Below are 14,590 nucleotides of genomic sequence, written 5' to 3'. Positions count from 1 at the left end.
ATCCCATTCACCACCCCAAATCCAATGACATGCCGCTGAGAACTTTCGGTTGTGTAATGGGTATTACGGTGAATGCCGTAGGCATATGGTGTGTGGTATAATGTGTAACAGGCATATATGCCATAATGTGTAATTGTCATTACGACAGAATATGTAATGGGCATAGCAGAGTATGAACATGTTTAATGGGCTTAATCCTAGTGCAGTGTGCAAATTTGTATATAGGAGGGGTATTTTTTGTTTCTAATGTAAATTTCTAATATAAAATTTGATTGAAAAAAGTGCTGTTCGGTAGTCAGCACCCTGCCCTAAAAAAATCCTAGAGTGAACACTGTTTACTGAACCAAGTTGTTTAAATATACCAGAAAGAACTGTCCTATAGAGCAAATCCCTCAGTCCCTCATTGGACTTGCACGCTACACATAAATCTATCATATAAGGTTTAATTTCCATGCATAGGGCAATAAACAATCTACCTACCTAAAGGGGTGTACACACACTTTGATTCTGACAGGTTTTCGTTTAGATTTTGCTTATAGAAGCAAAGTCTAAATGAAATCGAACGGTTTTTAAGACGCATTCGATCCACATAAGATTTGATGCGCGCTCCCGTTTTCTCTATATCGGAAAGAAAAATAGACTGTGCAGGCAAGGAAATATCAAATTTGATCCAGTAAATCGAATGTGTACTTCGATTTGATCCAGTAAATCGAATGTGTAATGTGCCTTGAACACCTATTGAAATCAATATCGAATGCAAAAGTGCAGAACAAATGTGAAATCGAATGGAAAGCAAAGGACAAATCGAAAGGGAGTGGAATTGGGGAAATCGAAAGCAAATTGAATGGAAAGTTAATCAATGCCTGTGTACACACCTTTAGAGTAAACTGTGACATTATAAATGCAGCCAGACATGAAGAACATATTCATTTCAACTATAGCCAATATATTTAGTTGTTTCTAACTCAATCACTGGTGCAAATGAATAATTATATTGTACTGTAATGTACTTTTTAAAATAATTGGATTAATTGGAAATCTTTATTTGGGGTTGAGTTTTTCATGCATAATCAGGATTCATTACAGATTATTGCTCTAGTACTAAAGGGGATAATGTATTTGTGAGAAGTAAGATTAGGAAATGGATTAGTGTTCTTGACAAGAGTACAGACAGGGTTTACAGTAATCACCATGTGTGGTAATGGCCAACTATCTGTCAGATCCATCTATATAAAAAGTACATATCCAGAGCTCACTGTTCTAGGTATACAAATATCACTTGTTGCTTCTCATTGTAATATGAGTTATTAGAGTAGTTCTTGGATGTCAAAATTACAGCTAGGACACCTTTTTACTAAAAAAATACTCATTAATGTGTCCGGTGTCAATTAACCGATAGTATTTGTGTTTCTGGCCAGGGGTACATGTTTCACTCATAGCAAACTGTTTCAGGTGCTGCTCGAAACCTTTTTTGGCTCTAGATTCTATTTAGGTAGTAATGTTTAAATAGAAGAATTATACCCCTTTCACACCGCACTTTTAAAACGGTATATTGCAGTTTTTTTCCATTTTAAAACGGTTAAGGGTGCAGTGTGAAGGTGCCAGAGTTGATTTACCGGTTAAAGATAACCGGTATTTCAACACGGTTAAAAAGCAGAGTCCTACACGGTTCAAATACGTTTTTTGTGCCATACGAATGGCACTGAAACGGTATTTAGAAAAAAAACAACAGATTACAGACCTGTGATAGGCTGTCCTCTGCATTCTGCCCTGGGAGGTGTAATCTATGAGTGCCTGTACCCAAAGCTATGTATTGCGGGTCTACAGATGTGGTTACGGATCAATATTGTATGGTTTTATTGATATGAACAAGTGATAAAAAAGCGCTGTATCATACAATGAAAAGGAGTCAAAGCCTTTAAACCGGTGATGTTAAAGTGGAAGGGAGTTGTAGGGAGCTGGCGTCCCTACTCCCTACAGTGCACAGTACTCCCTGATACCTTAAGTACAGTCCAAAGTCTTAGCGCTGGTCCCTCGCCGAAATTTTGGTCCCTCGGTGCCGCTTCCTGGCTAATATGCCGGGTGCCGTGGAGTCAGTCAGCAGAGATTCGGCGAAGTTGCGATGTTTCGCTGATCTCCCAGAGGGGCGGGTGCCTGACTACTGGCCGGAGCTTCTAAACAGCCTCCGCTAGTTCCCGGGACGCCAGATGATGACGGCACCCGGAGCGTATGCGGTTGTGGAGCTCCGGTCTGTGTGCAGGTTTTTCAGAGGAAGACTGGGATATTAGCCAGGAAGCGGCACCGAGGGACGGAAATTTTGGCGAGGGACCAGCGCTAAGACTTTGGACTGTATCAGGGAGTACTGTGCACTGTAGGGAGTAGGGATGCCAGCTCCCTACAACTCCCTTCCACTTTAACATCACCAGTTTAAAGGCTTTGACTCCTTTTCATTGTATGATACAGCGCTTTTTTATCACTTGTTCATATCAATAAAACCACTGTTATTTTACAATATTGATCCGTAACCACATCTGTAGACCCGCAATACATATTCTGCCTTGAAACGGGTTGACTGATGTGAATGGTATTTAAATGGTATTTAAAAGGGTAATCTAGTGCAATGTCAAGGATCAGACCCGTTTTAAATACTGTTTTAAAATACCATTTTTTAAAACGTTTAGGCAGTGTGAAAGCGGTATTATTGGAGCAAGCACAAAAAGTGATTTTTATGGATACGACTTTATGCAAAATCAATTGCATAGTTAATGTCTTGTACAGAACAAAGAAAGGGCTGTCCCCAGCTGCAGGGTAACCTCAGATGAGTCCCCATATCTAATATCACAGAGCTAATATTCACTGAACAGTAGCTTTGTGCTGTTATTGCAGGACCAAGCTGATCTATTGTTACACACTGGCTGTTCCAGTACAAGGATCGCTAGATATGGTGTGGAATAGCGTTCATTCACTTGCTGGAAAGAAGACATTGTCTGAGAGGAGGGAGAAGTGTAGGGTCACTAAGGGCATTTGTTTGGTACTATCTCCATAAATAATGAGGTTTACTTTGCATACTAGCATTCAGGATGAGGTACTTCTCTGCATATTAGCAGCCATGATCATATTAAACTCTTTAAGTGCCAGATGGAAAACATCATTTTGTCTCCACACTTGCATATGATCCCTCCTGACTTTGCTGGTTCTTTATGGGTTAGGGAGCAGGTCAAGCTGCGAGCATCAAACAAGCTGGCGTGTCCAATGCCGAGAATGGGGAGTGCAAACGTCTTGACATGTGTGCACCCCATTCTGGCAGACAGTGCACACAGGCGGTAGTCGCGATGAGAGCGGCCCCATCTGTATTCTCAATTTCTATGTCTTCACAGGATTTCTGACATTATACAAAACACTATGCTATGGACCCAATTCAGAATCTTTCGCAACATATTACATTTTCCGGTACTTATGTAGTATCTGGGCTGCCGATTTTTTGATTGTATGCCTTAACTTAAGGCATACAATCAGTGCGATGCGATGCGATATCGCATCGCATGCGACCATATCGCATGCGATGCGATGACCCGATTTTTCCATAGGATTCAATGTTAAAATGGACTGAGTCCATTTTAACATGGAATTCAATGGGAAAAAGGGGTCCTTTTCATACCCCTACTATCCAAGTGGGCATGGAGTTGGATATAAACCTGTGGCGAGCGTAGCGAGCCACCGAGCCCGAAGCGTGGCGAGCCCCGCGAGTGGACGGTATTCTGTGTCCGCTCGCCACAGGTTTATATCCAACTCCATGCCCACTTGGATAGTAGGGGTATGAAAAGGACCCCTTTTCCCATTGAATTCCATGTTAAAATGGATTCATTCCATTTTAACATTGAATCCTATGGAAAAATCGGGTCCATCGCATCGCTTCGCATGCGATATGGTCGTATGCGATGCGATGCGATGGACCCGATTTCAAAATCGGCAGCCCAGATACTACATAAGTACCCATTTTCCCCACCTGTCTATGTCGACAGTCAAAATGTCGACATGGGGGTTTTATTTCACTGTATTTTGACCTGAGTGTCAACAGTCGACATGGACAGTTTGAAGTGCACCGCATCCCCTCGCAATGCATCGGGCACGGTGCCTCGCTGCGCTTGACACACTATTTTATTCTCCCACCATGCCCTAGTGGATGGTAGGGCATAAAATACCACCTGTCGACTAAAAAAAAAAAACATGTCGTCCTTTTGACTGTCGACCTAGACATTGTCGAACTAATGACATGTCAAACTAATGACCTTTCGACCTAGAACCATGTCGACCTTTTCCTATGTAGACCTAGACCCATGTCAACCTTTTCACATGTTGATCTAATGGTGTCGACCATCATGCTGTAGACCAAATGACCGCATCCCAGAAATATAGATTGTAAGCTCCACTGGGGCAGGGACTGACGTGAATGTTGAAATATTCTCTGTAAAGTGCTGCGGAATATGTGTGCGCTATATAAGGAATGGTTATAAATAATAAATAAAAGTCTGAATTAAAGGCCTGATTCTGGTTTACTAGCAAAAGCAAACTCCTTCTTTAATGGATAAAGCCATTGTGCACTGCAGGGGGGCAGATGTAATGTACTGAGAGAGAGTTAGATTTGGGTGTTATTTAGTTTCTGTGCAGGGTAAATCTAACTCTCTGCCCCCCCCCCCCCCCTGCAGTGCACATGATTTTGTCCATTAAAGAAGGAGTTTACTTTTGCGAGTGAACCAGAATCATGCCCTAAGTACTATATATAGCTGCTTAATTCAGAGCTATGGGAAATGATTGGCAAGAACTGATGAAGGCTATAGCCACATACACACTAGACCAGGGGTAGCCAACCCTAGTCCTCGAGAGCTACCAACAGTGCATGTTTTGCAGGTCTCCTCACAGAATCACAAGTGAGCTACTTAGCTCCATCTGTGTATCTTTTAAAATGTGTCAGTGATTAATGAGTGCAGCTGCTAGGTTGTCTGGAAAATGTGAACTGTTGGTAGCTCTCAAGGGCTAGGGTTGACTACCACTGCACTAGACAATCCTGGCCATGATCAATGTAGTTAACAATATCGGCCGCAGGTGGCCGAATTGAGGGCCTGATTCAGACCTGTTCACCAGGCTGCGTATCTTCACAGCCTAGCGAACAGGTAAACGCCACCCGCCATCCCCCCACCACCCTTATAGGTTATTTTACATCAGCAATTTACTGTTTCCAATCAGGTCCCCCGCTCTTTGTTAACGATGCAGGTCAATCTGCCACTATTGCTCATGCTGTTTGCACCCATCGTTCAGGGTGGATGCACAATATCTTTCATCAGCTTAAGGAAAATTGTTCACCAATATCTTTCAGCTTTCATATCTTCTAGTGTGTATGGCCTTAAAATAACCAATTTGTCTGTTGACATCAAACTTTTGTTATCAACTTAGACATTGTCTGGCAGCCACCCGGATGCCGAAAATCCACTACTTAGTGAGCCTTCTAACACAGCCCATCAGGCATGCAAATGCCCGCCCCCCGCTGCCGTGCCAATATCCCTGCCGCTTTGCATAAACACCCATTCACAGGGTAGCGTGCGGGCCCCAAATCATTGGATGGTCACCGACCATCCAATGATTTCTACCCTGCTCGCAAATCTAAGTCATTCTGGGTTGACTTAGACTTGCAGTGTCCGGTCCGAGAACTGGGCAGGAGGCTGACATCCTATGACATCAGCAGCCTGCCTGGCGTTGCATGGGGATGCCCAGCGTTTTCCAGGGAGCAACCAGCATTTTCATGGGTATGCCCAAGAAACGCAGGGCGTTTGCATGCGAATGACCCCTGCCTGCCTACTTCCCAACCTCCCCCTATGCGAGCGCTGCAGCGATTATGCAAGTCGCCGAAGACACCTGCACAGCAGCCCTGCACATGTGCATATGCGAATATGCACATGCGCAGTAGAAAGCATCGGTCCGAGTCAATTAGAATAACTTCCATAATACAGATCTGTACTATATAGTCCATATCGAATGCGCACCATGTGTACACCCTGTAACAGCCATCAATGTATGCTATGCTGAAGTATCCTCTTTATGCTGTTTTCACTGTTGCTAGGTTACCGGCTGAACGGTCAAGTGATGGTAGTTGCTAAATCCTAGTGGCTTTCACAGCCAGGTGGAGGAGCAAGACCGGTGGCCCCACACTGTCACTACCCACACAGCCACCTATTGTCTTTTGTAAGCAGGTGGATGAAGTGTGGCGAGCCTGCAGGAGTCCATTTGGGCTACCAGGTTCAGACCTTGTTCCTCATCCTGTCACCTGATGGTCCTTTCTTCGTCTAGGAAATACACGTAACTGTCAGAGAATGCTGGAAGCAAGCGTTACCATTCTGTGGCAGTGACGAAATTGAATGCCAACTCAGCGCCAGAGAAAGCGACCAGTGCACATGGGTGTTTGAAATATAAGTAAGCCATGTTTTTATATGTTTGATCCTGATGACAGTTAATGAACTCAATCTAATTACTATTTGGGACTAAGGGGCAGATGTATGAACCAGCTTTAAGTGCAGAAATGCAGTTAACGTTGGTTACCTGGGGGGGGGATTACATTTAGGCTAATGTATCACTAGTGCACCCAACGTGCGCTAGGTGACAGCCAGCCGAGTTACGCTCTGCGCGACTGTCCCCTGTAATCCCCCCAGTGATTAGCGGCCGGGGCAATGTATTAACAGCCGCCCAGGCGTTAAATCACCCTGGCCACTTCACCAGCCCAGGGCTAGCGTTGTCCTATCCCCCACTGCGGGGACAACGCAAGCCCTGCTTCTGGCTGTGCTGGAGATCTTGCGCATGCCCATTAGAGCCGGCGGGGGGAAAGCGCACTGCGCAAGACACCGGGGGGGGGGGCAATAAGGAGAGCCATTAACGCTGGGCATAACAACTCTCCTTATCGGTTTGGAGGGGGTTAATCATCTGCCCAATACAGGTGCCTGCTTCTCCACGTTATGCTGGAGAAGAGGGACCCGTTATTTAAAAAACGAAAACGGCAGATTAAAACATCTGCCCCTCTGTCTCTTGATTATTATTTATTTATTTATTAACAGTTTCTTATATAGCACACACATATTCTGCAGCGCTTTACAGAGAATTTTGAACATTCACATCAGTACCTGCCCCAGTGGAGCTTACAATCTATGTCCCCTACCACATGTACATCATGCATACACAGACATTCTAGGGTTCATTTGTTGGGAGCCAATTAGCATACCAGTATATTTTTGGACTGTGCGAGGAAACCGGAGTACCCGGAGGAAACCCACGCAAGTCCGGGGAGAATATACAAACTCCGCACAGTTAGGGCCATGGTGGGAATCGAACCCATGACCTCAGTGCTGTGAGGCAGTAATGCTAACCATTACACCGTCTTTACCAGCTTACTCAACTGCATACATACGTACACGATAGATAGATAGATAGATAGATAGATAGATAGATAGATAGATAGATAGATAGATAGATAGGAGCCTGGGAACATGCAGTGCCTCACCTCAGACTCCCTCTATTAGTAAATTAATTCACATTATAATGCACAATGCAGACTGGCTCAGAGCTCAGCTGGCCATAAGCAGCATGACCCTTGTCTCAGGATCAGTGTATATTATATGAGCACATATAGAAGTCTGAGAGGCCCATTTACCATACGATTGCATATACAATGCAATCTGGATGGGATCTACCGTCCAGGATCGCATTGCAATATGCAATCTATAGGCAGGATGTATATCCCTGCAGACGCAGGGACAGGGGCTTCGATTGGAGCCCATTCCTGCGACCTGTGAATGCATGATAAGCGCTGACCGTACTTCCCTGCGGGGAGTGCGGTAAGTAACCCATAGGCTGCAATAGGCTACCGCCATCTCAGAATGGCGGTAGCTCTGGGACCCAATGCAATGTTACCCAATATTGGTACATCAGGCTGCATCACATCCCCCATAGAAACCAAAAGGGGGTTGCGGCTGAATGTGAGACAGAATGGATCACAGTAGGCATCAGAGATTTATGCTGCAGTCCCTTCTTGATACATTCTGGAATTACTTAATATTTATGGGTAACATCCAAAAACTGGTGTTTTGGGGGGAGTTAGCTGCAAACATTCAGTGGTACAGTTATACCGCTTTCAGACCGCACTCTAGACCCGGGTTACTGCCGTGTCCTTGCAGCCTCAACATGGGTCGAGGGCCACCTCGGGTCAAGCAAGAGGGGAGTTTAACCCTGGTAATGACCCGTGTCAAGTGCAGTGTGAATGGGTAGCCTGGGGCGAGCGACCTGGGTCCTGTTCACAGTATGAAGGAAGCAGCGCTGTCAGCTCCAAGCACTGCCTCCTCCCAAGCCCCCGATGACTCGTCGCCGCTCAGCTCCGCTCCATGTGACGCCACCGACCCAGCAATACGTCGGGTGGGACGTGGAGCTTTCAGACTGCAAATGCTGTGTCGTTCTGGGGATGGAACCCATGTCCTAATCCCGGGTGTGACCCGGCATTGTGTGTGTTAGCACGCAGGGATGTTTAACATAAACATCCATTCGCAGCCTATGGATGAACACCCGCATCATTCGATGGTTGCCCACACACACACACACACACACACTGAGGGCGGACAGATACAGCCGCTACTGCATCTTTATTGTAATGCCTTGGGCGATTGGTGTTCTAGTGTGATGCTCCCCAGCTGCAGGGCAATTCAATCGATGCACCATCAGCCAAACTATTGGCACTTTGCAGATGCAGAATGTCCAGATGCATGGCCACAGATTTCAGTGCAAGCCGCTGACTACACACCAGTGACTGGTAGGCACCCCACATTACCATATACAATGGATCTGTAAGGCTACACATCCAGTAACAGCCATGCGTATATGTCCAAAATCCTTTGTAACAAGCTCACCATCAAATGATTTTTACACTGGACACAATTCATTGCAGGAGCCGCGTAGCCCTGGACTTATTCAGTGGTGCAATGAAAAGGGATGCTGTCATTTGGTCTACAGCATGATGGTCGACAGTCATAAGGTCGACATGGGTCTAGGTCTAGGTCGAAAGGTCATTAGTTCGACAGTGTCTTGGTCGACATGGGGTTTTTCACTGTTTTTTGAGCCGACATGTGCTGACAGGCGGTATTCCATGCCCTGCCATCCACTAGGGCAGGGCTGGGCAATTGTGGCCCTCCAGATGTTGAGGAACTACACATCCCAGCATGCCTTGCATTAGTTTCAGCATGGCCACATAGCAAAACTAATGCAGAGCATCCTGGGATGTGTAGTTCCTCAATATCTGGAGGGCCGCAATTGCCCAGCCCTGCACTAGGGCATGGTGTGAGAATAAAATAGTGTGCCAAGCGTAGCGAGGCACCGTGCCCAAAGTGAGGGAATCCAGTGCACTTTAAACTGTGTCCATGTCGACTGTGTTGACATTCGGATCAAAAAAACTGTGAAAACCCCCATGTCCACCTTTTGACTGTCGACCTAGAGCGTTTTCCCAGACACCCCAAGCATTTTCCCTAGCACTCCCACTAAACTGCCGGTTTCCACCCCCAGATGCCTACTTCCTGACGATCACCTTGTCACCAGCATGCGTATAGAAAAAGTTACAGGACTTTGTGGAAGGATGGCCTCGTGCAAGCATACCACGGGCCGCACACATGTGTAGTGTATCGATAATCCGCCACTGTGTGATCAGGTCTGAATCAGGCCCTTTGACATTAATGATTAAATGTTAGTGCACCCAAATATACACGCTATCAACAATGTGTACATATTTATACACACACTATGGCAGGAATGTATAGATGTATGAATCCATATTAGGTCTACACACTAAAGTAGCAATGTACAGTAGATTTGTAAATATACACACAAACTATGGCACCAATGTGTATACAGTATGTAAGTAATTACCTACTCTGGCGACAATGTATACATGTAGTTGCATACACTATATGGCACCAATTATACATAACAGAAGGAATAGGGAGAGGTAGATACATTTGTTTTCACTTAACAATGATATTTATTGAAACCGGTAAATCATAAACAAATATAATTGTAGAACCTCAGCTTATAGAACACTGAAGAACAATAATATTTATGACCAGTAGTACACCCAAGAAGAATATAACCATAGGATGACATTGGTCACTTGCTTTTCTTTCACATTGCACTTCGGACCCAGGTTATTGCTGGATTGGTGATGTATGGACCCGGGTTGAGGTGCTGTGTGAAAGCACCACAGTTTATAACCCGGGTCGACCAACCGGGCAATTCCACCCAGGTTATAAGAAGGGATAAATTACAGTCGCCCTCTGTATAATGGGTGACCCGGGTTTAATGTGAAACGAACCCTGGTCCGACCCCGCTTTGAGATGTAAATGGGGTAGTATACACTTTTCACACTGCACCTATAACACGGGTTATTGCCCGGTAAAACCGGGTTGAGGTGCAGTGTGAGAGTACCAAACTGAATAACCTGGGTCGACCAACCCAGTTGGTTGGTCGTGTTATTAGAAGGGGATCGCATGCTTTTTTAGGGCTTGCGAGCCCTATGTGTGCTCCTGTGTAAGAGCAAAATCGGCAGCCAGATAGAGAGGGCAGGCAAGACTATATAGTGTAGATCTGCATAATCAGTGATTTTAAACCTTTTTACCTTGCGGCACACTAAATAAGATTTTAAAACTACCAAGGCACACCATGAGATCCCCACAGGGCAAACAAAACACATTGCCCCCCACAGGAAAAAAAAAAAACCTATTGGTCCCCATATAAAAAACAATCACACTGGTCCCCACAGGTAACACAAATAAAATACATTGGCCCTTTAAATGAAAAGAAGAGACCAGTAAATAACGCTTGAACTGGTGGTGGCTGTAAACTAGTTTGGGCATCTCTAGATCTGGGGGCACACTTGAGAACAGCTCAAGGCACACTAGTGTGCCACGGCACAGTGGTTGAAAAACACTGGTCTAAATTGTGCCCCTCCATGCATGCCGTGTGATGCGAGTCCCGATGCGATCTGATCGCATCGGGACTCGCATAGCACGGCATATCGCCCCCGTGTGTACACACCATAAGACAGCAAAGTACACATGTAAGTGCACACAATCTGGCTGCAATGTACACATGTAAGTGCACACAGACACATACTATGGCTGCAATGTACACATGTATGTGCACACACTATGGCTGCAATGTACACATGTAAGTGCTCACAGACACATACTATGTCTGTAATGTACACATGTATGTGCACACACTATGGCTGCAATGTATACTTGTAAGTAAACACACACACACACACACACTATGGCAGCAATGTATATATGTATACTATGGTTGCAGTGTTTGGTTGTTGTTTTTTTGACAATGTCCCCGGCCAGTTGGGCCCCCTGTGTGTATGGTGAGGGCACCTCCTCCATCACCAGCTGTCGGCCCGACAACCCTACAACGTGGGGGCGGTGATCCAGCCACACTGTAACCCCTGCAGTGCCGGGAAGTGAATGGAGCAGGAGGGGGTGGGGGGCACCCTGGCACGGCGCGCAGTGGGTGAGCAGTGCGGCGGGCATGACAGTGATATCCCTGTTACCTTGTCTATGGTGCCGGGCAGCAGCCTCTCCAGCAGCCGGCACAGCACCACCCCGTCCTTCAGGGACGCCTGCAGGAAGCCCTCCGGGTCCGAAATAGTCTTCTTGGGAGACTCCAGCACCCCGAGTGTGATGAGCCATGTAACGGTCTGCTCGGCGGAATTCATGGCTCGCTGCAGCCGCGGACAGTGCACATCCAAGCGGGCGCTGCAGGAGTAGGGGGGCCAGGGGCAGCCGATGCCAGATCCCCCAGATACAGCCCCTTCCCCCCCTTGTCGGATGAATGCGCTGGCTGTGTTACTACTCCCCCGGCGGATCACATTGAAGCCCGGGCTGCTGCTACTGCTTGTTCCTCCTTTCCTGGGTAGATGCAGAGGATGACGCCTCGATGCTGTAGGAAATGCAGCAGGTCCGCTCCCTCGGTCCCCCTCCTCCTCTTCCTCCCCCTCCTATTCCTGTCTCTTCCTCTCAGCCCCCCTTGCTGCTGCTCTCTCACTAGTGCTGGGCGCTCTGGCTGCCTGTCAAGTGGCTTCTGATTGCAGACGCAGCCTGCAGTACCGCCGCCGCCGTATCTTCCAAGGATACTGCACTCAGCTCAGCCATCCCTGACATTGCATTCGCTGTATACAGCCTATAAATCCCAGACACTGCATTCATTCACTGTATCCATCCCTGACATTGCATTTACTGTATACAGCCCATAAATCCCAGACACTGCATTCACTGTATCCAGCCAATCCATCCCTGGCACTGCATTCACTTTATCCAGCCTATCCATCCCTGATGTTGCATTCACCCTATCCGGCCTATCCATCCCTGTCACTGAATTCCCTTTATCCAGCCTATTCATCCCTGACATTGCATACACTGTATATCCAGTCTATCCATCCCTGGCACAGCATTCACTGTATACAGCCTATCCATCCCTGACATTGCATTCACTGTATCCGGCCTATCCATCCCTGTCACTGCATTCCCTTTATCCAGCCTATCCATCCCTGCCATTGCATACACTGTATATCCAGTCTATCCATCCCTGGCACAGCATTCACTGTATCCGGCCTATCCATCCCTGGCACTGCATTCACTGTATCCGGCCTATCCATCCCTGGCACTGCATTCACTGTATCCGGCCTATCCATCCCTGGCACTGCATTCACTGTATCCGGCCTATCCATCCCTGGCACTGCATTCACTGTATCCGGCCTATCCATCTCTGCTTCCCACCCTGCAACACCCCACCCCCGGTTCTCACCTGGCAGCACCACCCCCTCCCCCGCTTCTCATCCACGACCATAAACCCCCGCACGTTTCTCACCACTCGGCAGCACTCCCTATTTTCTTGTGCAACCATACCCTCCAGCGCTTCTCATCACCCGTCATGGCTCTCCCCCCTGGTTCTGACCTGCGGCAACCCCACCTCTGCTTCTAACCTGGGGTACACCCCCTGGTTCTTACCCATTTGAATCACACCCATCTCACCCAGTACGGCACACCCCCCACCCCTGGGTTCTCATCCAGCAACACACACCCTCCCCTTCAACGTCTCACCTGTGACCCTACCCCCCACCCCCGCTTCTCATTACCTGGTGCGCCATAATGAACCCCTGTTCAAACCCAGGGATGCCCCATTGAGTCTCACCATCAACCTGCACCCACCCCGATTTCACGCCCCAAAATACTAGTTTACTGGGGTTAGCCGCAAATATTAAGTAGCTCATGAATGTATCATGGAGGGACCACAGCAAGAATCTCTGATCCCTCCTGTCCCGCCCGCAGCCTCTTCTTCCATAGGTTTCTATGAGGGATGCAATGCATCCAAATGTATCAATATCTGGCAGCATCGAATCAGGTCCCAGGGGGAAAAGGGGCCAAGGGATAGCAGGGGCCAGGGTGGCAACTTTGGGGAACACAGCCACTGCCAGTCTGACTCAGCTGCAGCCACAGGGGATAAAGGGGGGTCACACAGTGCTAACTGGAGCACAGGCGCTTGAACACTGGACGACTCCAGGCTGCTGTGGATGTGACTTGTCTACCGATCTTTTATGAGGTGCGCGCGCCTGAGGCACTGACGCTGGGGAAGACATCGGGTTGTGGGCGGCTGCAGGCTCAGCCGGGTGGTTGGGCAGCAGTCAGGCAGGAGCAGCGTCAGTCATTTGCGGTGCGCGCCGCCTCCCTGCACCACTTAGGCGCTCTGAGCTTGTGCTCCACCGGTTCTGTCCTCTCTACGCCCCTGTGTACCTGACCAGTCAGTGAGGGCTATAGGGAAGATATGGCTGGTCTGTGCGTGCTGTATACACCCGGCATGTCTGTGAGGGGTATATAGGAAATATGGCTGGTCTGCATGTGCTGTATATACCAGGCCTGTCTGTGAGGGGTATATAGGAAATATGGCTGGTCTGCATGTGCTGTATGTACCAGGCCTGTCTGCGAGGGGTATATAGGAAATATGACTGGTCTGCATGTGCTGTATGTACCAGGCCTGTCTGTGAGGGGTATATAGGAAATATGGCTGGTCTGCATGTGCTGTATATACCAGGCCTGTCTGTGAGGGGTATATAGGAAATATGGCTGGTCTGCATGTGCTGTATGTACCAGGCCTGTCTGCGAGGGGTATATAGGAAATATGACTGGTCTGCATGTGCTGTATGTACCAGGCCTGTCTGTGAGGGGTATATAGGAAATATGGCTGGTCTGCATGTGCTGTATATACCAGGCCTGTCTGTGAGGGGTATATAGGAAATATGGCTGGTCTGCATGTGCTGTATATACTGTACCCGGCCTGTCTGTGAGGAGTATATGGGATATCTTTCTCTTTCAACAATTTGAACACCTATAAAAAATGGATGAAGGGAGCAATGTAATTCATTATAATGTCACTGGTGGAAGGGTTACAGCAATGATGTCATTATTTAGGCAAACTTGGACCTGATGTTTTTGGAAGGAATGTAAAAAAGGGCAAA

General features: G+C 47.3%; 1 protein-coding gene across 2 annotated transcripts in view; it reads right to left on the bottom strand.

The window, feature by feature from the left end:
• Positions 1-12,072, bottom strand: part of ARHGEF7 (Rho guanine nucleotide exchange factor 7) — a 142,802-nt gene extending 130,730 nt beyond the window's left edge. Inside the window, exon 1 of one of the 2 annotated variants that reach the window (XM_083168683.1) lies at positions 11,630-12,072. In XM_083168683.1, the coding sequence (XP_083024809.1) occupies positions 11,630-11,794 (165 nt within the window). In that variant the 5' untranslated portion in view covers positions 11,795-12,072. The remainder of the gene's footprint in view (positions 1-11,629) is intronic. The other variant, XM_083168684.1, reaches the window with a different exon arrangement.
• Positions 12,073-14,590: the final 2,518 nt, after the last annotated feature.

Source organism: Crinia signifera, chromosome 2 (genome assembly GCF_055691185.1).
Source record: "Crinia signifera chromosome 2, ASM5569118v1, whole genome shotgun sequence".
Classification (NCBI taxonomy): Eukaryota; Metazoa; Chordata; class Amphibia; order Anura; family Myobatrachidae; genus Crinia; species Crinia signifera.
Note: the sequence above shows the minus strand (reverse complement) of the source record. Positions and strands in the feature narration are given on the sequence as shown.